Source organism: Hippoglossus stenolepis, chromosome 1 (assembly GCF_022539355.2).
Source record: "Hippoglossus stenolepis isolate QCI-W04-F060 chromosome 1, HSTE1.2, whole genome shotgun sequence".
Lineage (NCBI taxonomy): Eukaryota > Metazoa > Chordata > Actinopteri > Pleuronectiformes > Pleuronectidae > Hippoglossus > Hippoglossus stenolepis.
The window spans coordinates 11,022,937-11,049,414 of NC_061483.1; the positions used below are offsets into that span (position 1 = coordinate 11,022,937).

At 39.3% G+C, this 26,478-nt stretch overlaps 1 protein-coding gene across 3 annotated transcripts in view; it reads left to right on the plus strand.

Moving 5' to 3' along the window:
- Nucleotides 1-14,445: 14,445 nt before the first annotated feature.
- Nucleotides 14,446-26,478, plus strand: part of LOC118113596 (LIM domain only protein 7-like) — a 28,677-nt gene continuing 16,644 nt past the window's right edge. For all 3 annotated transcript variants that reach the window (XM_035163471.2, XM_035163463.2, XM_035163479.2), the window contains exons 1-9: nucleotides 14,446-14,557; nucleotides 14,705-14,799; nucleotides 18,032-18,102; nucleotides 18,527-18,596; nucleotides 19,927-20,033; nucleotides 21,304-21,334; nucleotides 24,712-24,825; nucleotides 24,916-25,081; nucleotides 25,654-25,807. In XM_035163471.2, the coding sequence (XP_035019362.2) occupies nucleotides 14,731-14,799; nucleotides 18,032-18,102; nucleotides 18,527-18,596; nucleotides 19,927-20,033; nucleotides 21,304-21,334; nucleotides 24,712-24,825; nucleotides 24,916-25,081; nucleotides 25,654-25,807 (782 nt within the window). In that variant the 5' untranslated portion in view covers nucleotides 14,446-14,557; nucleotides 14,705-14,730. The remainder of the gene's footprint in view (nucleotides 14,558-14,704; nucleotides 14,800-18,031; nucleotides 18,103-18,526; nucleotides 18,597-19,926; nucleotides 20,034-21,303; nucleotides 21,335-24,711; nucleotides 24,826-24,915; nucleotides 25,082-25,653; nucleotides 25,808-26,478) is intronic.

The window sequence follows — 26,478 nt, forward strand, 5'->3', positions numbered from 1 at the left end:
ATGCACACCCCCTGCTGGACAGGAGGTAGGTGCATGTCTGTTTTGTGGATCAGGCTCGTATGTTTAAAGTTCACAGTACATTTTGAAGATGATAACTAGAATATTCTGTATGATTACTTTGGGAAATGAGGTAAAAGGTTTGTGTCTGGGTTGGTGGACTGCAAATGTGTCCTGTGTTGCCTCCTGTACAGCAAGTTATCTAAGTTGCGTTACATTTCAGATTCATACAACTTATAAATAAACTATTTCAAAATGAAGGACATCTTGGAAATACACCAATAAGCCACAACATCAAATCCTATTTTCCAGTTTTAATGGTGGGAATTATCAGTGTATGCCAGTAATGGCAACACATGCAACTTGAAATGAGCCTGCCATGCTGTGGCAGCATGTTGTGACGGAGACAGGGGGTGAAGCTGTGTCTGCTCATTTGATTTTAGTAAACAGACTGAAATCATTACTCCTCTGAATGAGGATCAAAATAAGGCCTTAAACACTGTTAACAGTCCTGATTATGGATGTGTACCATAAGTCAGATAAACTAAACATTGCTAACCTCGACAGTTACTCCCAGAATAGTCTTTAAATATGCAACTCTGGTTAACCGTTGCATGTAAGATGTTTTACAGTTGCCTGCCACAAGCTAGGTTGTATGTAGACTGTCAGATAAAAACAACCACTAGACCAGAGGTATAATAATAACATTCAGCACAGGCATTACCACGTTAAACTGCAAGGAACGAAGGCTGCTGATGCTAGCACTGCTAACATTAGCCACATTAAAGTCGAAAGGTCCACGATTAAATTTAATCGCCAGGGAAATTAATAGTTTGGAACAACCCAAAATCTGATATTTATATTGTGAGCAGTCTGTAATCGTAGATAAAATGTTATTTTAGATGAAAAATCCCCAATGTGTGTTTTTTTTGTTTTAGTCAGAGGAAAAATCTGCCTTTTGAACATTGCTACTATATAGATGACATGATAACCTGAGTTGTTGTAAGGTTGGACAACTTTCTTTATTGTGATACAGACCTCGTCTCTTTGCGCCGTACAGTAAGGTGCAGCCCATCCCAGCTGAATCTTAGGTAATCCTTTGTTTTTCCATCTGTCTCAATGGAAGTAGTAAATGTAGCAGTCCTCAGAGAGCCAACTCTTCAGCTGAGCCCTGTTCATTACCCTGCTGCCGAGCAGGGAGCTGTCTGGTAAATGGCTTTTTAATGGCTCCTTGCTTCCACTGTGATCTCCTGGCCCATTTCTCTGAATTCTGATGGCTCAGGGTGCATAGAGCCACGTGACTCAAAACTACTATCACTCAACCAGTAACTTTATTATCCCCACCTCCAAACATTTTGCTCTAGTTGCCCCATTCAAATATTCTGTAGTGCAAGCCCAGCCAGAGCTGTCTGAATGAAACTGTGATTCGAATTTCTAATACTGAAACCATCTCGTCCTTCCATTTTCTCAACGAATCATCTGATCAACTTTGAAACGTTATGTTTGTATTGTTGACGGCCCAAGAAAGTGCAGTGGCGAATAATTTTGAATTAGTGATTCTCGAGTGACATGAGATCAAAGAAATATTAAGCATGGGAAGAGCCAGGGAAACTCATCCACGTAACCAACAGCATTAATAAAGCTGATGGTGGGTCACAAAGATGGCAGCGCCCAGTTAAAGCAGGGATTCCCAGGAACTAAGCTGCAGCTACAAAACCTCACGATCTTCTATAGTGAGAGAGTATTTTAGACACAGACACAGGATCTTCAAATTGGAAATGATGTATCGCAACAGTACAATATGCCTAAGACGTAAAAACAACACAACATCACCGGTTTGTCCTCTTTTTATCTCCACCCGAGCGTGACATATTAATATTACGAGTGAGTAATTCATGCACCGCTGCTGTTATGATAACGTATCATTACCGAGAGGTGTTCCAAACATTCTCTCCATCCCATTTATATTAATTACGGTTGACAAAACGTTAACAACACCTCTCAGTATAGCCCAGTGCAGACGGGCAGCATCGCAAATTACAGCCTCCAAAACGACCATCACAATAAATCAGCACCTCTTTCAAACAGATGCATTACAAACGGATCATTATGATGGTCGTGAAGGAGGACTCATTGCAGGCCTTTTGTATTATACTGCATTAATGGAGCCTGACCGGGTCTATTTTCATCATTATTAATATCATAACACAGCCGAATGTGATAATGATTAGATGATTGAATGTTTGAAATGATAGATTCTGAAACGCTCACGAGGTAAAGTGGCATCTCAGTATTTCTGGCATTCAACAGGTACGCTGCTCTATGATGATAAGGATCATAACAAGACAACAACAAATCAAGACAATGTAAATATGTGTTTGCAATACCTATGACCAAAATGAATTTGTATTATTAATGTTATGAACTTTTATAACTCTCTAGGATGTAAATCAGCTCACAGCACTTTGGAGCAACTGTATGATTCCCCCTCCTCCATGTTAACAGATGGGAGATGGACAAAACTAAAAACTCAAATGTCCAAAAAGTTTTTCTTAATGATGGTTTCTGTCATTTAGTTTTAAGTTATTTGATGCAATAAAAACGGGGTGAAATTCTTTTGATGGACAGCTAAGACTGACTGACCTGATTGGTTGAATTCACTACTGGTGGATGTTTGATACCAGTGGCGCCACACTGTGGTCACTACTGTGCAGACTCTGGCTCCAGTCATTCATACCTGGGATATTTTGGCTTAGTTTCTGGATATTGGGAGGAAGTGGTGATGCATCATCCATCTTTATACACAGATGCATATTGCAGTGGCAGGTCAAAGTGTTTTAATATTTAATTTGGTTCCTTACAACGTATTTGATGCACATTTGCTTTGAACAGAGTTGTGAGCATTTTTTATTGATTGTTCTTTAAAAGAAGAGTTTCACGGGTGCCAATCCGAACTGTTCATCGTGAATGTGAATTCAGGACCTGCAAGAGTTTCAAACTTCCACACACAGTAAGCTGTTTTTAAAGTTTGAAGGACTTTGAAGTAAGAGATGGGATGGTGCTGCCAGCTGAATCTCTGATTGACTTGTTATCATTCAGAGGCTATTGTATAGTGTTTAATGCTGTCTCGCACTTTTTCGCAATTTATGTTTCCTCAAAGCTGAGGTAGGGATGCTTTTTTTTTTTTTTCATAGAGTCAAAATGACAGTGCAACAGTTAAAGCGTTGCATTTATTCATGGCAATGTGAGAAGATACATTTAAATGGTATACTTTTATGTCATTGCACAAAACATCTTCCTGAGAGCTTCCATCTTTAGGATTACCCAGTCAATTCCTTTTCACTGGGACTCCCACTACTCATGTTCTGACAACTTTTTGCTGACAGTTCAGAACATTAAACATTTTCATTATTACCATCACTATCATTATTCTTCTTTAACTGTACAACAGCCCCTTGTAAACACATGATATTAACCACAGTGGGTGAAAGTATCCCAGCATGAATCCAGGCCCCCTTGATATTTATCATAAATTCAAAGTAAGTCTTCAGCATGGAGGTGTCAGTTCACTTTACACTGTACCTGCTTGACTTTCTGAAGTCTAGACTAACATTACATGGAAGAAATGTTCAAATATTCCATAGATGCAGCAGAAGCTAATATCATCCATTCTGCTCCGGTAGTTTCAACTCTCCTTTTTTACAGTAATGAAGTTGCATCATGGTGTTTTATATCCCAAAGCCCTTCGAGAGCCCATATGAAGGCCTTGATTTATTCTCCTGCTGTGTTCTGTCTTTTGCAGACAATCAATAGAGACTATAGAGTAAACAGATATTACTGGCATATACCTCAACTGAATTATACAGGTTTAGTAGCTCATTGATTTCCGACATTTGGCAGTTTGAATAATGTGGAGGAAATCAGAACTTTCATTTCTCTCTCTTAAACCAGTCCAGTCTTGTTAAATATTAAAGGTGCATACAATTGTATTTTACTTCCTTGCTGAGGATTACAGGCTCCATCTACCTGTTCACAATACAAAATATGCACAAGGACTCAAGACTAACAGTGTCCTGTCCGCCTGGTACACCTCTGGTAATTTTATATATCATTTATATTATATTATATTTTATTTAACTTATCCATTAATTAGCAAATGACAAACTAAACCGAGCACTGACTAGTGACAACAGTGGAGCACGTCCTCTCGTGCTCTTCCTATATTTACCATCACAAGACCTGAAAATGTTCTGGTGCTAAACTCTGTATTACACAGATCCATTTAACCTCCTCAGTCAGATTTCTGGCAGCACCACACAAATATGTTGATCTGGTTCCTAAAAAAACACAGTATATTCATTAAAGCAGGATTTCTTCTGAAGTTTCCCCCTTCAACCCCCAAGATAAACGTATCACAGACTTGTGACCCTCATTGTCCAGCAAGTCAGTTGTAGCATACAGGACATTGATTTGTGGTAGTTTAAGAAAAATCCCCCACATGCACATTTTGCAACGTTTCCTGTGTTGCTGTAAATAAACCTACTGCTACAGATGCTGTTGCTTATCTGTCATCATCACCTTAGGGGTAATGTGGGGACTATGAAAATCGGAGGACTACGTTCTATCTTTTGTGACACTTAACACATAAATACAATATTTATAATTGTTTATACATTTTATTTGATTGCTGAAAATCGTTTAGTGATCCTCCCTTAGAGACGCCCCGGGGGGTTTAGGAACGACTGAGCTAAAGCAAACATGCTTAAATATATCAGTGTGGTCTTTTTTGTAAGCATCTATGCCTTAAACACTTAGTATACAGTACTTATATGTGCAGAATAGTATTGATTGCAGTTATATCTGCAAGCACCATAGTTCAATCTGGGAATAGGGCGGATGGGTCGTAAAAATTAAGACTGATTAATGGCGGATGGGTCTTGGGTGGTGAAGTGATAGATCATTAATGAGGCAAATAATAATTACATTGTCTAAAATGTGAGCAGAACAAAGGTTCGGTCCACCGCTCCTGCTGCTCCGCAGTGGACTGCTTCATTTTTCATGAGGCGATATACTGAGTCACAAAAAGCAAACTAACAATGGAAACACTAAGATATTCACTAATATGCTACAGTCATAGAACAGGAGTTATGTCCAGTAACTTCTATTTATCAGGAGCAGAAACAGGACGGCAGCAGATCTCATACATCTGACCAAACAACTTTAAAGCAAGAATCTCTGTGTGTGTTCTTTGCATAGAACCCATTCATGTGTGTTGCTGGGCACTCAAAGGAAGTGCAGTTGGTTCAGAATTAAATGCTTTTTGGACATGAAACACGTTCAGTATCACTACAATGTTTAGTTAAGTTATGATCGGCTCAACTTACACCTGAAGTTCACCATGGAAACATGTACAGTGACATAAAAAAAACAGCATATCTAATCTTTACAGAAACCAGTCGTTTAATCCTGTCCTAGGTTTTTGAAAGCTTTTGATTTTCCCTTTATATACCACGTAAAAATATTTACAATGTTTGGTACCTTTCGTTCAACACAAAGTTGCCAGTTTTTGGTAATGTTGTGACGACCTGATCCCAGTTATGTGATTTGATTGCGAAAACATGATCTGCAACCCCTGAGAGTTAATCTATTTCTTTGAATAAAGTAAAAAAAAAAACTTTATACAGTAAAAAAAAAACATAACCTTTCCTCATCTGTATACACTGATCCTAAAACCACTTACCTATATATGTAACTACAGTCATGAGATTATCGCAGCTAAACCAAATAAAAAGATATTTGTGCTTTATTACTTCTTTGAAAGAAGTATCATATTTCTTGACACATGCAAAATAGAAAGCACCTAATCCACATTTAAGTACGTATTGCTTCTGAATCAGCAGTCTAGTCCGTTTTTCATAATGGAATTGGCATGTTGTTTTTACTTTTACGTACACATTCAATATACAGTTTGCACTCTACAATTTCCATCACTCTGTAAACTGCTTGGATTTATTTCTGCCTCATTTCTGGACTTGCTGTGCAAGCCGATAGGCATCATTGGCTTTAATGAAATATGGGCCTGAGTTTTTCGTGTAAGCAGTATAAGAAATTTTCCATTTACAAAGATTCCACACTGAAGCATATTTCCTTATAATAGAGAGAGAGGGGGAGGGGACAGCTTAAAACCACAACAGTTATGGCATCAAATGGAAATCCATGTAAACTCTATTGTCCCACATCTCAAAATTTTAAACAGCTCGTACTTACACACATTACCCCCAGAGCATTTCTGCATGGTTTGCAGGGCTTTGTCTGCTCTCTTGCACTTTCACTTGTATAAACTCACAGATGTTGCTTGTTTTTATTTATTTATTTAGTTTTTTATTGTTTGTTTTCCTTGGGATCATGGTATTCTTAGTGAGCGCACAGCGGCTGCCCACTCATGTTAGGTGCAAGTATAAACAAACCCTCCTCTGCAAGGTCTGATATAACCACTGGCCCAGGGCCAGCGAAAGTTTGTCAGGACAAGTTCAAATGACCTGTCACTGGCTGGTATCCTAAAAAAAAGATGGACGCTCTTCTCTAAGAACAGAGTGGATTTGGGAACCCACTATATACACCAGTGATGTATGTAAACAGTTCATTCAGGGTCAGAACAACTGTAAATCTGCTCATTAGCATTTCCACACAAAATGTGATTTTTGTTTATTGAAGGTGGATTTGATATGAAAGCTCAACATTATTGTTATTATGAGGCACTTCACTGAGGCCCTTCTGGCCAGCTCCGGATAACCAGCTGCACTGAGCTAAACAGGAATTTCTGAAATTGTAAAGGTTGAGCCGTTGTTGCTGTGTGGTGGTGTGATTTTGTATTATTCTTTTTTATTATCTGCCAGCAGATTTGTCTTGAGCAAGAAAACACATCTTGTACATATTAATCTGCCTATAATTTGCTCCTCACAAGTTCCAGTTAGGACTGTTATCATATCAGAATTTCACTAAACAATTATCATAAGATATTATCAAGGTAGAAATTAGGAGTACTACTTCTAGTAATAATATGAAGAAAAAGAAGAAGAAGAAGAAGAAGAAGAAGAAGAAGAAGAAGAAGAAGAAGAAGAAGAAGAATGCCAGTAACTTTCTTCTTCTTTCTTGAGGGAAGTGAAGTATACAGGGGGTCCTGGCCATGAGGGGGGAAAAATTACATTACACACTAGGGAGCAACAAACCATGTAGGGCAAGTCATTTTGAGATTTAAATGTTGTTGCACATATAATTGTTGTGACCTGACTTTAGACGAGTCCTTTTAAAACAGAAGATAAATGTTACTGGCATAAGGAAAATATTTTTCTTTCTTAGTCTAAACTAAATGTCAGTTTCTGTGTCCTGGCCACAGGTTGCTATTTGTCACATATGACTGGCGGCTGAAGGCATTCAATGCATGCATGGTCTGTTAGTAGCTGATGGGGCGTATTCAAGCCAGTTTTATTTCTATGTAAAACAACGGGAGTTGACCCAAAGTGCTTCACATTCACAACAAATGAATGAGCAGGACAAGTGTAGACAAAAGATGATAAATGAAGTAAGTAAATGGTGGACAGTGATGGAATCAGAGAGAATAAAATCTGCTAGGCCAACAACTACCTGTGCAACATTCTGCCTCTGACCAGTTAATGATCCTGCCACACATCCATGATGTATTAACATGGAATGCTGCAATTACATGAATCCTCCACATTCATAGTGCAAGTCACAATAACACAGAGCAGAGGAAGAGCAGCTCTTCTCTATCTCACAGATCTCGTCTCACACTAAGAGTATTTGGGGGATAATTAACAGAATAATGAGCAAATTTGCCCAAAATGTGTCACATCTAAGTAACCGTGCAAGCATGTGGAATCAATTGCTATGATAAGGAAGAATGTGCCTACAGGGAACAATTCATCACAAGATTAACTCGCACATAAAACAGATGCAACCAGATGGTAATTGATGTGTTCATGTGGACTTGGTAGAGGATCAGTTGTGAGAAAGAAAGTGTCCGTGACATGACACACGGTTGTGTGTGATCTGCTCATGTTGCCGTCAGTCGACTCTTCAACCTGTTGCCACAGTTTCTTGATGAGTGATAAAACGTATTGATAACCAAACTGATGCATGGAGGTTTAATAAGGAAACCTACATAGATTTAAAATTGTAACTACTAACATGTGATCATAACTTAAACAGCCCTCCGGTGAAAACAAAAAGCAGTGATGGTGAGAAGGTAAAATGATACAGGAAGACACGTTTTGGCAATAGATCTAAAAGTTTGAAGCCTCAAATGCCAAACACAAATTATTTGTGATTATATTACGTTGTAGACCTTAAAGCCTCAGTGGACAACTGAAGGTGACACGTATCAAATACAGAACACATCAATGCTGATGACTAGTTATGAACAACAAACATATTGCTTGACTTCTGCATCTGAGTTGAATCAAATCCTGTAGCTAGAACAAAAAAAACCCAGATTTATCACAACTGAACTCTGCCTCCCTCTCCATCTGTCGGACAGAGACAAAGGTGCTGACACATCTTAATGCCGCCTCTACTCTCCTTCCCGGGGCGCTCATTATCATATCCGATTTGCATCAACTCCTCACGGTCCCAGACTCCCCGAGCAGGAGCAGCACCTTTCTTGCTATTCCACACATGTTGGCTCACAAGCAAATCCCAGCATTCACCTCTGGAGCGGTGTCATTACGTCTCTGCGTTTGTAGCTGGACTCATGTTATCCTCATGAACGCATCACACAGCATTTAAGAGAGGTATGACTTAATGATAATGAAATAATCAAAGCCCCTGTGTGTAGGTTAGCATGTAGCTGGGACACAGTATCTAAATAGAAACTGCATTATACTGACTGAGTATTTAAATATGTTGTAGTATTTGTGTATGAGCCAGCCAAGCAACCTGCATGTGTGTGTTAATAAATATTAATGTTGGTTTGATATGTTCTGAAGTTATCCAAGTATATATTTTTTATAGTTATACAGTTAAAGTATATTTTGAATTGTGTGTCTGCTAGTCTTGAATTATATTCTGTTTTGGGTGCCAGTTTGCGGCTTGTTGTTTGCGACAGTTGAGGATGCCGTGGTGCAGTTTAGTGCACATGCTTGGTATATTGTTGAGCGCGTGGAAATCGTCTATCGTGCGAAGTCTGCGGAGGAGTGGATCGAAATACGTTTTTGACCGTGACAACGTGATGGACATGGAACGGATACTTGGACTATATGCATCACCAATTCGGTAAAGGACCGAGATTTGCCGGAACCGTGAACATAAATCCTTTCAAGTTTTACCTGCCTCCGGTTGAAGTGTGTTGACATTGGGTTTCCACAACAAGGCAAGACATTGATTGGATCACTGCAACTGTGTTCACTATTTATTTATTTTTATTCCCACAATGAATCTGTTAAATGTTTGAAATACAGTGTTTTTAACTTTAATTTTGTTTAATTTTGTTTAGTTTGGTTTACTTTGCACATCCAATACTATGCATCATCATTAAATGTTGTTTTTTAACACATTTAAAAGAGATATGTCTGAAGAGGTCAGGAGTCATGGGACTTTCACTTTCCCTAAAGCATCAAGGTGGAATTCATAAAAATTCATAAAAACTAAAATCCCACACTTCCTCCCAAAATCAATGTGTACTGGGTCAAGGATCACAAAATAGCTCATTTCAATGTGTGATGTTTGAGGGGGGGGGTTTTGCTGTTCTAGAGATAGAAGTACATTTTCTCATTATGAACAGACATAACATAGAAAGTTTAATTTGCTGCTGAGCTATAAACTTCTTTTTGGCTCATAGTGTTCCCTCCCATATGGCCAGTTGACAAGTTGGAATGTGTAGATCCAGTTGATGCAGACTTCTGGTCAGCTTGTATTTTATATTTTCTCAATTGTTTGCATGGAAACTTTGCCTGAGGTCATATATCCAAACTGCCCTGTTATAATTGTGGTGCTTTGAATAACAATAAGGCCCTTGGACAGCAATATATAGCAGCTGCTGCACGAGGGTATAGCTGATTGGACTCAACTGCAGTTTATGATATTTTGATGCATTAGCTGAAAGTACCGGTCCATGCATATTAGAAGACACGACTGCAAAACCACTTTACAGGCAATCAGAAAGACAAAACAAGATCAATTCAGCTTTTCCCACAAGTCTAATGCCCATGTTGCTCCCCCTCTTTGGTTCTTTCGAGTTGCCGCTCAGCTCAGACTCCGAAAGTTACATTAAAATGCAGTGATAATTGAAGAGCCTCCCAGGTGGCAGACATTGCAGAGGAAGCACTCTCGGTGTTATCCCAGCCCACATCCTGTTGTGATAATATTTCAGAGCTTGGCGGGCGACAATGCACACCACGGCACTGGGAGGGCGAGGGCAGAGGAGGTGAAGCAGCTCACCTAAACTGTAGCGAGTGGAGCAATTACACCTCCACATAAAATGTTCTCTTTCAAATTAAATAAAGTTTAATATAAAGGGGATTTTTCTGCTCTGTCTATAAAATATGGTGGCATTTGCTTGCTTTTGAGGATAGCATATTCGGTATAGTCTCTGAAAATTGCAGCCTTTGACCTGTTGTGTCGATTTAAAAATCTTTAATATATTTTCTGTCAAAGGAAAACAGCAGGGTGACAGTTTTCAACAGCCAATGAGTTTGATGTATTGCAGCGGTGGATGGTCTCGGTTTTCACCCTTTTTATTCCATTTCATACCAGACGCTTTTATATTTACTCATTGTTACTGTAAGTTATAATCATATCCGCTCTAATGATTGGGTAATGAAATCACGCTGTTTGGATAAGAAGATCTTTCAGCGTGCACTCTTAATGGCGGATAGGTTGAGTGCATGTGCTCACTCGTGTCCTGTACGCAACCCGATGAGAGAAAACAAATAACAATAAACGAATGGATAAGCACATCAATATGCTAATTTCTTTGTTTTAATGTGCATGTTTTTCTGCTTACAATATGTAAACAATGGCCACAGCTTCATTTATAGTGTAAGGGGAGACATTTGCATCTTCACAGAGGAGCACTGCCGGCAAACCCTCCAGCTAATGATCTCAGGATTTGAGTAGCATGACCCGAATGATTCACTAATGCAGTCTGCACCGAGCACATCGCTACAGCGGCTCTCACTCATGGTGTGAAATATCTCATGTATTACTGTACGGAGAGTACTTTGGCTATGCAGCAGACAGTTGATGCCCCCCACTGAACGGGGTTGAAAAGCGATGGGAGGTAACAGTGCCATGTGTCGTGTAAAGTCAGACAGTGCATTCAATTTAATGCAACGATGTTCAGATGTAGCAGATGCTTTTGAAAAGAAGAAAAAATAATGTAAACATGGTTATAAAGTGAAGTCTAGGTTTTCTTTATTGTTCTGTAGAGTACTGCAACATACACAGCCTGTACAGTTTCACACATGGTAATACATTAACAAATGCTTATGAATAATTGTCAAGAGTAAGATTCAACTGTGATGTAAATGGTTAAAAACAAAAATCCCTTAAGAAAATGAAGTTTTAAAGTCATAAAAACCAAATAATGACGTTTTGAAAATATCTGAACAAAATATCTATGCATTGACAACACAGTCACATTTAGGCCCAAGTGGTCATGAAATGTTTTGGCTGTGAATATGGTTAAAATACCCAGAGGAACAACAAAAAGAGAAAATATGGGAAATAGGAAATCAGATTGTTGTGTTTGTCCAGCATCTCCTGACCCAGCCGGCTCCAAGCCATTAACCCTCCACCTCCAGAATGAGGCACGCACATGCAGAGTTACAGCAACACCTACTGGTAGTCATAAATACATGCAATGCATTATTTCTTCAGCTCAGTGATATATGCATAGGAAAACTTGAGTGAAATGAAACTGTTTGTATGCATTCCCTTTTTTGGCTGCTCATTCCCTCTCAAAGATAAGGCAATGCAAAGTTTGATGGCCGAGGAATGAAATGGCAGACGAGAGAGGTATTGTGTGTAGTGAATAGAATACCTAAACTAGACTGGCACTCAGTTAAGTGCAAAGGCCCAACTGTCCCCTTATGAAACCACATTTAAATTCACTAGATCTCGAGTTTCATTTGGATCTGCGCCACACACTCATGAATATCAGTCCCCGAAACATGTCTGATTCTTTTCATCAAGATCCATGAAATTATTCTTTGAGAAATCAATGAAAATGCTGAAAAAACGGCAAATCTCAATATCTTTAAGAAAACATTCGGCCCTGATGTGGATCTGCCCCAAAATTGAATGGGTTCAAACTAACAAACATATTCACCATCAAACCGAACCTAGTTAAGTTAAGTTAAGTTAATATTATTTTAAGTATTGATTGCAAACCAGGTGTATCTATCTATCTATCTATCTATCTATCTATCTATCTATCTCTATTGCATCACGTGTCACCCATACTTGTGCTGATTCTGACTAATGTGTTTCCTCTCCTAATCAGTAGTAGATCTGTGTGTGTGTGTGTGTGTGTGCCACAGACCCTCATCTCTGTGATGAAGATGAGGAGCATCAGTCTTTCTTCAAGTGAACCACTCTCAACCTCAATTAGGATCAATTAGCGTCACATGTGCAGCGGTGGTGGAGTCCTGTTTCCATGGAGCAGCGTGTTCGACCGCCACGGGGGACAGAGCTGTGGTCACATGGTCTCACACACACCCACATGGTGTCATTCCCAGCTATTAACTTAATGGAAGCCTTTGAACCACGGTGAATTATCAAATGTGCAGAAATGGAACAAAGGAAACATTCTGCAAATGTCACAGTCCACTGCTTCTAATATTTTGTTTCCAGAAGTGAATGCCATTTTCAGGGAGCATCTGTGGATGTGTCCTTGAAGTCACATCCTTTTAATAAAGATGTTTTGTACACAACGTCTGAACGTCTCAAAAAAGAAAAGAACATGAACCGCCCTTTGGACCAGAGGATGTGGGACTGAAGTATGAACAAAAGACAATTCCCTTTGTTGTGTTGGAGTAATAATACTGCAGGAAGTTATCTGTTAATTTCCACAGTTTGGCTGATAAGTAGAAGGTCTGTGCAGATTATTGATTCACACAATGCTCTTTGTGCGCTTAATGGGCCTCTCATTAAATGTTCTTCTGTGGCCCGCACCTCTGCACCTCATTTTACTTTGAAATACTGTGATTCCATCTCGGCCCTGGTTCCCCCCACACGTGCACCTCCTTGGGCATTTAGCAGGAAATTGGTTTGGACTGAGCACGTGCTGTAATACAAGATGAGGTTTATGCCCAGCAGATTATCATTATGCTTTCCCCTTAAAGTGTGAAAAGAAAAAATATTAGTTTTTTAATGCTTATATGCATTTCATGTGTGGAAATTAAATTGTCATTGCAATATAAAAGGCAAGTGAGTGTTAAAACCTGCCCTTGAAACAATCTGTCTCATTTTGCATATGTCATCAGGCTGCTGCTGCTATTTCTTCTCTTTCTTGAGCCCATGCAAACATTTATTTTTGCGTATTTGCATTTTTAATGCCCTCAAGTTAATAAGTGACAGGAGGCTTTTTATATTTCAAAAGTCATAAAAGTTACTGTCGGTTCAGACGAGACACCTAAAAGAAATAGAGGAGAGAATCTTAAGTCAGTAATGAGCTGCTGGATGTTCAACAAACCTCCGGCTGTGGACTTTTTGTGTTTTCAGATGAAAACCAAAAATGACAAAAAAGAGTTAGTGGCTTCTATGTTTATTTGTTACATTCTGTGATTTAAAAAATCTAACAGTGAGTATTTTAAGGGGTTGAGTCAATATTTTAGACACATTTGATAGAACAAAACTTACTGAAACTAAAGTAAATCAGTAGCACTAACATTTCTCAGAAAATGTGTTACATACAATTGAATACGATTAATGCAATTTTGGAATAAGACCTGTTCAAGTGCAAGGTTCATGTGGCTTCTTGTGTTAGACATGGTCATGTGTAGACAGTATGTAAAAAAACATTTCACAGTGACCATATTTTGAGACAAATTAAATATATTAGACATTTTTTTCTGTTGTTTTTGTACATTTGAAAACCTGATCACCATCTACTTCAATTGGATTGGTTTTGGCTGCAGCACTGTTCACCCCTGAAACTCCAAAAGTGTTTCATGGACTCAAACACTTCACCCACCCCTCCACCAGCATAGTGCTGAGTGGATAAGGGATTTTCATTTGTGGGTGAACTATCCCTTTAAACCCCATGACTGCAATTCCTGTGCACAGTGTCCTGACTCCTGCTCTTCTGCACCACAGTGGCGAAGTGCACCAGCAGAGGCAGCAGAGGGTCGATGACTATGATGAACCGTCCCTCAGCAAGAGAAAAAGTTTGCATGTAAGTTCTAAAGTGGGCGGAAACTTTCCATCCCACTTGTTTTCAGCCAATGGGCGCACAGACAGAGCTGGTGAGTGATGAGAGCAGCGGTGATGCAGCTCTGAGTTAAAGTCAATCAGCGGAGACGTGTCACCAGTGGTGCTGCAGGTGAGTGGACACGAGGACTCACACACACACTTTCCCTCATGTTTGTTGACATGGATTCAACTTGTTTGAGGAGTTTTCCTTTTGGTTCCTGTGTTTCTCTGTGTTGTGATGCGGTGCCTCGTGGTTAACAACACAAACTCTCCCCAGAGCTGAGCCTGTGCAGAGGAACAGAGATGGAGTGGCGTCAGCAGACCAGTGTCAGCTGTGCACACGCGTTCAACGAGGCCCAGCGCTGGATCCAGGTTCACGTTTCAATCTCATCAATACTGTTTTCTTTTGTTTAACACTGTTTGAGATGTGTTTGTTTGTTTGTTTGTTTGTTTGTGTTTCTCTTTAATTAATCCTGTGCAAACAACTCGTGGAATTAAGTGTTTAACCCTCTTATGAACCAACTAATCCAACCGTATTTGTAACTTTCATACAGGTTAGTGCAGTTCAAAGTCAAGAACAGACAAAACTAAGAAGAATTATGACACAGAGATGCTATGAAATAACTATTAAAACAACAACTTTTCTTTTTAAATAAAATAAATCAGGAATAAATAAAAGTCAATAAAATGGGATAAAAACGTATAATAATATATCAATATTAATGGGTGTATCAAATATAACTATAAATGTAAAAACAAATTAAAAATATCATTTAAAACATGGATGAGATAAAATGATGTCTATAAACCATACCTAATCCAAAGCCATGCTACAAAGATGATTGTAAGCTTGTGTTGAATGCTTTCAACCCTTGCGGCTGCTCTCAGGTCCTCGGGTAGACTGTTTATCCTTCGAGTCAATGTTTGATGTCTCTAAATAAATGGTTGACCTTTTGTTCTCTCTGACTTAATGGGGAGAACTGTTATCATGGTTCACCCACTCCACCACCCACCCAAATGACAGGGTGTAGACTTGGTGCTGCTAATGTCATCATTACAGTTCCAGGCCTTTTTGCAGGTTTAGGTCAATTAAGATTGTATGGCAATGTTTGTATTTCTATGGTCACATAGGTGTTCTGGACATGTACGGGGCTGGGTGGGTAGTCAACAAGGACACACATGAAACTATGCAATGAAACCCCAAAGATAAATGATGTGGGTAAATTTGATGATAACAGGATGTTTAACCCCTTTGTGGAGATAAGAGTTTCATATTAGCCAAATACTTTCAGCCATGAACAATAACTTGTTTGTGGTGTGTATCATTAGCAATTTAACTGTAAACCTGTTAATGCTCATATATTTAATGACTCAAACTCAACACATATAAACCTCTTTAGTCTAAAGTCTCTTTAGTCTAAAATGCAAATTCCACCTTGATAAGTCTCGGGTAAGAAGCTCCTGACACACCGAATCCTCTGTGGTCACCAGATAAACTTGATTTGACTGCGACTCAGAACATTAGAGGGACATAGGAGAGCAGATGATTAGAAAAAGTTTGACACAGCAATTTAAAATACAGGCCTCACATTATCTGTGTTTTTTCTTAACTGTCTGTCTGCGGCTCTTTGCACACTCACTGTCGCTTTGTGATAGGCAGGTTTTGTCGCACACGCTTTGTAGAGGATGTGGTTTTGTAGCGATGCATTTTCTCGGTATCAGGCGGCTGCTCCTGTCCTAACGCTGCAGGAGTTGTAATCCTCCAATCATAACAAATGAATACAACTTGTAAACTATGGGCACAGTGAGTGTTGACCACCGCTTAATGGGGACCATTAATGTCCATCGTATGAGTGGATCATTGTGAGAATTCTGTCCAGAGCTCTGTTGGCAGTAAGCCCATAGCAATTTTACCCAATGACTTTCCTGCACTGATGAATTGTGTGTTTTGGTTGTGTGAGTGTGTTCTTTTGTGTGTTTAGTGAGGAGAAAAGCAAGGCATGCTTCTTTTTAAGGAAATGCTAAATGGTGTCAATATGTTTCCTCTAATATCCCAGTGTTGCAGATTGGAGTATAATAAGCTTCCATGTGTCCAAAAATTGTTGCAGTTTATCATCAGCACAGTACATGCAGCGATTACACATGCATGTTTGTTCAGTGCCCACTGGACTGAAATGAGAATGGACTGGATCTGCCTCTTCTACATTATGTAAACGGGTCATTAGTTTCTGGTGAAACCCAGAGCATTACAATCGGGTGCTTTTCTGTTTTAGATCAGGGTTCTCCATCTTAACCAATTTTCCTTTTACTGTAAATATGGCTACAACTATATTCTCATTAGCTATTAATCTGCTGGTTCACTTCTCAGTAAATCATTTTGTCTATAAAGAAATTAAGATACACTAATTACTCCCTAGGATAATGGTTAAAATGTGGAAAAGATGTTAAAGAAAGTGGCCCCTGATCAGGATCTGGTCCAAACTTTAATGAGTTATTCTAGTGGAAAGTTGTGTAGTAGTTTTTTGTGATCTTGCCTCAAAAACAAAGTGACAGCAGTGAAAAGTATCTCCTTGGAAGAGGTAACAATGCTAAAAGCCCAACATGAGTCTTAGAATCCAAACTCCAAAGAAGTTTCATTCACTTTTCATGTCCGACGCTGAAAAGCTTCACATCTTCACGTTTGCTGGAACTGCAAATATTTGGCATATGTGAAAACAATTCCTCAGTTGATTAATCAATTAATCATATTGTGGCAGCTCTAGATTTAACATGATTGTATGAGCGACGTGTTAGAAGTGAATCACACAGATTCAGTAATGATGCATATATATTTTAATGGCACAGTCTTTATCCTCTTGGATTTGAGAAACTGAGAAGTTTGCATGTAACAAACGTATCATTGAAGTCTATTGGATCCGTGGTTTCTTCTGGGAAGTTGTTTATTGAATTGACCAATTAAAGTTTGAGTTTGTGGAACACACACAGCATCTTGACCACAAGTTTTTCTCTTTTTTTTTTTTGTTCGTCTGGCACTGCTTTGTTTGTCTGATTCCACTGAGAAGCCTGCGCTCCGTACCCACTGCCCAGTTCCACCAGAAATGAATTGTGATCATAGATTCCTGGGGGGACTAATTAGTGAGAAGAATAGTCTTTTGGGGCCTTTGGTTGAACCTTAATAGCCCCATTTTTATGTCCTCATTACAAAAAGCCCTCTTGCCTTGTGTTTACTGCAGACGTGAGGAATCATCAGGGTGAGGTTGGATTCTTTGTTTTGAACCAAAAAGTTGGGTGTTTGTGGAAATGCTTGTCTAAATAAATTATTTAATATCCTAATGCTTAGCAGTCATATTGTGAGCATCTGACTTTGTCCAGTAGCTTTTAGTATTCATTAGCTTTTTGTTTTTACTGTTAAAACGACTACAAAATATATTTTCCTGATTTGTTTCAACCATTGGAGGCTGTGTTAATACATAAACACTCTTGGAAACTGGAAGTAGTTACTCAAAGAAATAAGAAAAAACTGAACGCATATTTATGGTGGGATAAAAATGAAATTCAGTGGTAAATCCTCAATATGCTGTTTTATTAAAATTTTGTTTTTTAGGAGGTGACTGGAAAGTTGTTTGGTTGCAGTGACTTCCGTGCAGCCTTGGAGGATGGAGTCCTGCTCTGCGAGTGAGTAATGATGCTCGAACTTGGATGTAGTTAGTGACAGTCAGGCTAAATTACCATGTAAACCTATAGTTGCAGTAGAGTCAAGCTAATTTAAAGTTTAGCTTCAGCATCAGTTTCCCTAAACAAACCTATAAAGGCATATTCCAATAATTAAGTTACATGAAATGGACAATTAGAAATGAGCTTAAATCTCTTTACTCTACGATGCAATCAATCTTGTAATCAAGCAATTCACTTTTATTTTTTTTTTATTAAATTTCTTTTCATAATGCAGTTTCTTTACTAGAAGTTCAAGATGTTTAAGCTCTAATCTATTTAGCTTCCCTTGAGGAATTAGACTGGTAATGTTATTTAGATTTTCAAACACAGGCTGCACAAAGTTAAAATGTTCTTAAACTGTTTACTTTATTGTTTTGACTTCTAGTTTGATCAACCAGTTGAAACCCGGCATCATTAAACGAGTAAACAGGCTGTCTACTCCCATCGCTGGCCTGGTGAGTGTTTAACAGTTTTTAGTCTGTTTTTGTGTGAATCACTCATGTTGTTTTCTTGCCTTAATGTGTTGGAACATTATTATCTACGTTAATAATTGAGTCCTGTACACAGCTGTAATATACCTGGCAGATTTAAATAATGCATTTAAAATCTGTGATTATTGGTTATGAGCACAAAAGAAAAGAAGAAACCTGCTAGCCAGGAAGTCTGACACATTGTGTGGTTTCCTGTCCAAGGCACCGAGAGACGGTGTTGCCACAAATTCAAATGATCCAGAATCGAGGGCCACAAACTAACTGCTGAACATGTTTTTTTTATCAGGCATGAATGCACATGCAGATTTATTTTTTTTCCCCCTTCGGGCTGTATTTTGATGGCTTCATACAAGTAAAATTGTCAAAACTGCCCAAAGCAAGAGCAGAAAAAGATCAATTCCAACCATCCATCAGGGGCCAGTGATTGGAAGGAGCCCGACAGTGGATCCTTAGATGTTGGTTTATGTTGTGTGAGGTGCAGCAGAGAATTACCAGTACCTCTGATGGCCTAAAGGACCCTACTGGTGGTTGTGCATGTTTAACCTGTTGACTGCAAATTAAAGGTACACGTAACGTAGTTTTCTAAATTGATTAATGTATAAACAAACAGTTTGAAGCTAAGATGTTGCCTGCTGCTCCCTGGGTGGTGTCGCTATTTAAGCCCTGATGCAGTGGAAGGGAAGTCTCTGGTGGTTCATGCTTAGCTTGCTGCTAACTACAGAAGGCAGACTGGTTTTTCCTCCTTCGAACAAAGTGTCTTTCAAAGCATTAAATAATGTGCAGCACCAAGCAAAATGAGTTTAATGTTTCCCGACAACAGCCAAGTTCAGTTAACTTCCACAGTTTGTTTATAGGCCAAAGCTGATGAAATCTGATGCATTGACATTTCAGGTAATGATCACGATGAGAGGATTTGTATACAAATTATATGAAACGCTGTTTAAAGGTCGAATGTCTACAAAAATATTTGATCACAAAAATTATATAATATAGGAACATATAGAATTCATTCATTTGTGCTAAATATGAGAGGAAACATTCATGTACAAAAATACTGCTACTCATTAGTATTTCAATCATGAGTTCAGATTAATCGAACAATTGACAATTATTAAGAGGCTGCAGTTCTAGAGGAAATGCACCTGAGAACAGTTTAAGTTCTTATTGTTGGTGCTTTTACCAAAAGGTTAGTTTGTGGCCTTTTCCCGACATGATGATGTTAATTGATTTCAATCATCATCGCCAACTCCGTGCTCTTATTTCTTTAACTGTGTCATCAATATTGAATCTCCAGGACAATGTGAACGTGTTCCTGAAAGCCTGCGGGAAACTGGGACTGAACGAGTCCCAGCTGTTTCATCCAGGAGACCTGCAAGACCTGTCCACTCGCGTCACTCTCAGGTAAACACTGTCACTCCATACGTATGTGTGCACACATGTGATCAAGCCACCACAGAGAAGCCCACATTTACCAATGTGCTTCCACAATGATTTTAATGTGTCTGACCTTTTTCATGCAATTATCCAATCAGCCAATCATGTAGCAGCAGTGCAATGCATATAATTATGCAAATGCAGTTCAAGCGATCAGTTGATGACTGAGCAATATTTTCCATGATTATCTAAATACAATTTTTTTTCGATAGCAATATTAAAATTCCAATATATGTTGGTATAATTAATGTTCAAGCACAGCCCGAGATAATGTTCACATTAAAACATCAGAATAGGAAAAATAATGGGATTTTAGTGACTTGTATCATTGAAACTGTTGATCTCCTGAGTTTACTTCTATGACATCCAGTGAGCTGCAGATCTGTGGGTGCACTGTGTTGATGAGTGAGGTCAGAGGAGACTGAATTGAGCTGAAAGGATGGGGTAACTCAGATAACCACTCTTTACCAACGATGAACAACCTGTCGAACATTGAGGCGAAGGGGCTGAACCGCGGCAGGAGACCACGTCAGGTTCCTCTCATCTCAGCAATGAACAGTAATCTGAGGCTGCAATGAAAACAGCATCCCCAAAGCTAGGTCTCAGTTTCTGCCGGTCGGAATTTGGCATCAGCGACGTGAAATCCATTATTACCTGCCTTGTGTCAACAGTCCCGGCTGATGATGGTGTAGTAGTGTGGGGGAAACACTCGCAGGCCCTTAATACCAGGCAATCGTCATTTGAATGCCACAGCCTGTCTGAGTATTGTTTGCTGAGCATGTGCATCCTTTTATGGCCACAATCTACCGTCTTCTGATGGCTACTTCCACCATGATAATGCCCTGTGTCACGAAGCTAAAGTCGTCTCACACTGCTTATGAAACCAGTTGAAGCATTATTGCGTAATGTACGATGGGGAACACACACACACTTAACTGGGGATATTTTTACTGCAGCACCTGTTTTATAGGTTTGTGCTTTAGCATCATAGCTTTGCATTTATAAAGATCTGAGCTCTGCCTAACAAGCTGCTGCTGTGTGAGTTGATCGCCTGCTTGTCTTTAAATCCTGATAAGTTGAGAGTTGCAAATGAGAAGTTTTGAAATGTCGCTCGAACGTCTCTTTATCTTTTTCACAGGCAAAGCTATTGCATCTGTGTCACTGTATGCGCAGTCATACTGTAAACGTGCAGCATGATTTATCTCTTTCCCTGTTTTATTTTTTTATTCTATTTCAGGCGAGATGAAAGCAGCAGAAGACTGAAAAATGTAAGTTTGACCTGGATGAATTCTCAATTTATTACCTCTGAAACATTTTCTGTTATTTAGCAGGATAATTCTTTTTTTTTTTCACCATTTAACATTAGGAGATTGGGCCTTTTTCAACATATTTGTTAATCTCTGTTAGAATAATTCATGAATCTTGATGCAAAAGAATCAGCCATGTTTATGAGTGAGCAATTTGGTGCGGCTCAAAAATAAAAATAAGGGTCTTGTGAATTTAAATGTGTTTCATGAGGCGATTGTCTTTTCTGATTTCCCTCTTATGGCCGATGAGTTTTACATTAACACTCTAATCACTTTACAACATGAGAGACAATCCGTAGCCAGCATCTCATTTATCAACCCAATTACCAGCACTTGTATCACGTTGGTTCCAGCTCCTGATGCCAACATCCCATCAGCATCAAGACTCTTCCAGAATAGAAAGTGAATGATGGTCAAGGGGGTTGTTTCATGGCTCATCACAATAATCTGGCATTGCCCACCACTTGGTCTGTGCCAAAGTGAAGACTTATGTTTTATCACTGTGCCTTGAGCTGTATCTGTAAATGCGTCGCTCTCAACAGTAATTATTTTTGCAAACATGTGACGGCTGTATATGCGCACACGCATGTGTGCACCGCTGGTATTTTACATGTTCCGCAGCTCATCAGGTGGTTTGGTTATCTGCGGAGCCTCATTTGAATCACACAATGGCCGACGACGTGGACTCTGTAATGAGGCTGTTTGTCGGAGCACTCTTTCTTTGTAATGGTTGTAGCATTTTTTTCTTTGAATCAACCAATTAGGGTCAATTTGCAGCCATTGAAAGCCACAGTTTCCATTCAGGTTTCCAACAGCACACACAGATAATTGAAGCAGAGTTATTCATACAGTTACATGTTAACAGCTAGAAAAAGCCCTGAATGCTTGTTTACTCAGGTCCTGCAGATGAGGTAAGAGTGGAACTAATTTTAGCGTCAGTGGCTCAAATTGGCTTGAATCATCCTAATTTCCTCTTCTTTTTTTTTATTTTTTATTTTTAAAGCTGCACGTTTTAAAGGGTCTTTGTGCATAGTTTTATTTTTTTTCAAACTCTCCCACATTTAATTATATTGCTTCTCTACAATGGCTAGAACTGAAATATCTGTATTTAGCTTTCAGTCGAGCGGTAAAGTAGCTGCTACAGAGACTGATCAAGAATAATTGGTAATCCATACACATGCATTTATCACCACTCAATTCTCATCTGTCATTTAACTTGCATTATGTTATCAAATATTTAGCCGTAACAATCTTCTCCAGGCCCGACATGGATTTTTGTTTTCAGTCTGCTCTACGATGACTGTGTTAAGACAGACGGGGGAAGTCTGACTCTGTGCTGTGGCTTTCCCTGAGCAGCAGAGGCTGCCGCTCTGCCAGGGAGAAGAGGGGCAGTACGTCAAAAATACATCCCTCGCCTCGAGGCAAATGAGAAATAAATGGTGTCCAGAATGCTTTAGTTGCTACAATAATGAAACTCTCAATACCAGTAAGAGGCCCATATTTCACAGCCTTTACTCACTGTCTTTACTAATGGTTGATAGGTGTCTGGCTGATGTCACTAGTGTTGTGGACCGTGGATGGGGTTTTGAATGGGTCTTTTAAAGACCATGTGTTTAAACAGTGTTTCTCATGGCTGATGCTGAGGGGAAAGTGCGTCATATGTTTAGGGACAGAAGGGAAATGGCTACAAATGCCCTTTTAGTTTTGGTCAGACACATTTTTAATACCTTTCTAGACATTTTATAGTGACATAAATTTCAGGATGGTTGTATCAGTCCGTCCACGGCTTTTCTTCAAGACTGATATTTCAACAACTACTGGATGAATTGACAGAAAATCTAGACGAGACATAGACTGTTCTCAGAAAATGTATCATAATGTACTGACTTTTCCTCTCGTGCCACAAACGGAGCTACACTTGCGAGAGATACCTCACTCGCCACCATCCTCTCTCATACACACCCTCTCAAGTTGGATGCTATATAGGCTAATTTTAAACTTCTCAATGCCTCTGCTGCCCTGCGTCAGTATCGCTGTCTGTTGATTCAACCCCTCCACCACCCCAGCATCTGCCTGTAGGCTCCGACAGGGTGTTAAAGACATTTCTTTTCATCATCAATATATTTATTTAATCAGATCTGGGGTAATTAAGTCAGAATGTCGATGCCAAAAACTAACTATGCTGCAAAAAATATGTCTGACTGAATGAGGTTCTGTTTTTTAATGAAATTTCTCAACAGTGAAATCTTACTACACACCCTCAGGATGAATTTGAGTCACTTTAATGATCCAGTGACTTTTCTTGTTGCGTCAAAATTCTAATTTGTCGAGCAAGAAAATACTAAACACCAGAAAAACAATCATAGCTGTTAATTCCTCGTTTTCTTTGTTTATCAACAAAAGTACTGAACCCTTTTTTTTCGCCACACTTGGTGGAGGGATGGGCCATCGACCAGCCCAGTTAATTTGGTAAAAGTTTATTCAAGGGGGCAATTATCATTGTTTTTGCCAATTTCTCAGGAAACTTTATATGAATCTTGACATGAAAAGTAAAATCTGACATTTATTGCGTTGATCTAGGATTTTATAAAATTTGGTGCAGATTGTCAGACTCCACCCTTTTTATTTGTATCTAATAAAAACTAGACATGTGTGTAGGATTGTTTGGCCTTCAAAGCTCACACCACCTAAAAATCCCATTTTAGTCTAACAAACTAAATCAAGATGAACTTTACATTCTAGCTTTATCATGTTAGCATTGTCTGTGGTAGCATACAGATATTAGCATTTAGCCTCTAGCACCACTGGGTTTCCTTATTGTCTTTCTTCTAAACATTTCCTGACTGCAGCACTGCTCAGCATTTCCTCTCAGGACTTTCACAGTGTACTGTCCGTCCCCATTGAGTGAAAAACACCAGGCACAAACTGGCAGCTCTGTACGGCCTGCTGTGACAGGGGAGAGGCTGCAAAATGATAGTGTCACAAACAGCAGCACTTTGCTGTCACTTTTAAAATGAGGGCGGAAAAGGGTCTCGCTCCGTCTGTCATGCTGATGGCCATTTTTGTCGGAGTGGTAAGGGTGGGCTGGCAGTTCGATTGAACTCCTGTGTTCTGTATGTTTTTAGGCAGAGAGGTAAGTCATTGTAGCATGGGCGCTTTACCTTTTTTGTCCTGCATCTCTGACAGAATAAGTTGAAAGCTTAGTTTTATGATGTTCTGGAGAGAAGTAATTGCTGTCAGTGGTTTGGAATTGAAAAGATGAGAAACAAGTTCAATGTGTTCTTTTAACAGGAGAGTGCAGTTGTGTACTTCATGTTTATGCCTTTGATCTTCCTCAGGTTCTGATCACCATCTACTGGTTGGGCCGCAAAGCTCACCTCGATGCATTCTACAGTGGACCTCAGCTCAACTTCAAGGCCTTTGAAGGACTGTTAGGTTTGGCCTTGTCCAAGGTAAGCTGCTCCTCTAGCCTCTTTGGTTTGTAATCCTTTTTTTTTTGTTTTTGTTCTGTTCATACTGAGCCTGCCTTTTTTTAAATCCAGTCCCTAGACGAGAGCAGTAACGTGTTTGTGAAAGACGGCGGGTACAGAGAGTGCTGGTACCCGGAGAGGGAGGAACGTCAGCGTATGAGACGGAGCTATAAGAGGGAGAACTCTGTGGACAGTGTTGATTCTCTGGACTCCCGGGCCCTCCGCCCAAACAGTGAAGGTACATTTCATTTTATAATCTCCTAGTTAACAGTTTGTGAACCTTGCACCATTTCAAGTATGAATCTTGAATTTGGGCACAAATGTAGTTTCTTAGTTTGTTTGCCTTTCTTCCTGAGATCACATACCTGCTACTGTGAAACTGCAAAAAGCTTAGAATAGAAAAGTCCATATAAAAAAAACATGAATTATAATATTTTTTATTCCATGTGCACCCATGTTACACTGGATCATTTTACTTCTATCCAGACGCCGCTGATCCTCGGATCTCGTCATTTTTGCTGCACGCTGCCGTGTTTGGTGTCGCTGCGCGTCAGTGAGATTGTGTCAAGTTCCACACTGTGGTGTTAAAAGTGTCTGGGATGGGAGAGGGTCAAATACTTGGCACAAATCTCCCTAAAGGCTTTAGCTGTGTGCAGACTCGGTCATCCACTGAAGCTTCCTCTGTGTGTTTCTCTGGTTTTCAGACTTTTTCTTTCATTTTAACTTTATCTGCCTGTTTTTAGCTTTGGTTTCTCGTCCTTTTCCTCAAAACCAATCTTTTCTCCTGCTTATTTTCCATATGATCTCCAGGTTGTGGAAGTGATGCAGAAGCTGAGCAGGTCTTCAGAATGGAGACGTCACAGCCCCCAGTCCATCAGACTAAAGGTCATATCCCACCACCACTTCTAAGGAGAAAGCAAAGACGAGAGGAGAATGGAAGCGGCTGCGACGGTCCACTCACCAGGTACTGTAGATGTGGTGGTGGCTTCTTTACACAGCAAGTTCACATGCTGTGACTAACTCACTCATTCAGAGCTGATGTGCATTTTTCACATTCTGCTCCACTGTAAATTTAGTTTTTTATAGTTTTTCTGTAAGTCTGAACGTGTATATCTTTTTAGAAATAATTCATTTGACTTAAAAACATAAACCGTCTTTAATTGTGGAATCAGAAATTGGACCGAAACGCGACACAGTAGTTGTATGTTGACAAACTATGAAACGTATGGAGCATATTTCACATTTTTGTCAAAACGGTTTCTGTTCTGAAGACATAATAATTTACAGTTGAGTCTGATGATCGGTCAACTTTAACGACTTAAAAACAGCAGCCAATGCAAGTTATTGTGAACAGTATTTTAATATATTTTATCTGGGGTTTTTTTGTGGTTAAAACTCCGGTTATGAAGTTATAATGACATTTTAAAATACAAATAAAAAAAAACATGTTTTTCCAATTGAATATTTCGAAACCTAAAATATTGAGTAGCTCTGTCCAGGTGATTGAAGACCAAATGGCCTCTGAGTAAGTTTCTTGTTGACTTTATCCAGTTAGTCGTCAGAGTTATTGTTACTATGGCGACTAGAGGCTGCGTTAGAATGAGCTACAGACTTGTAACAGATGATCGGGGGCAG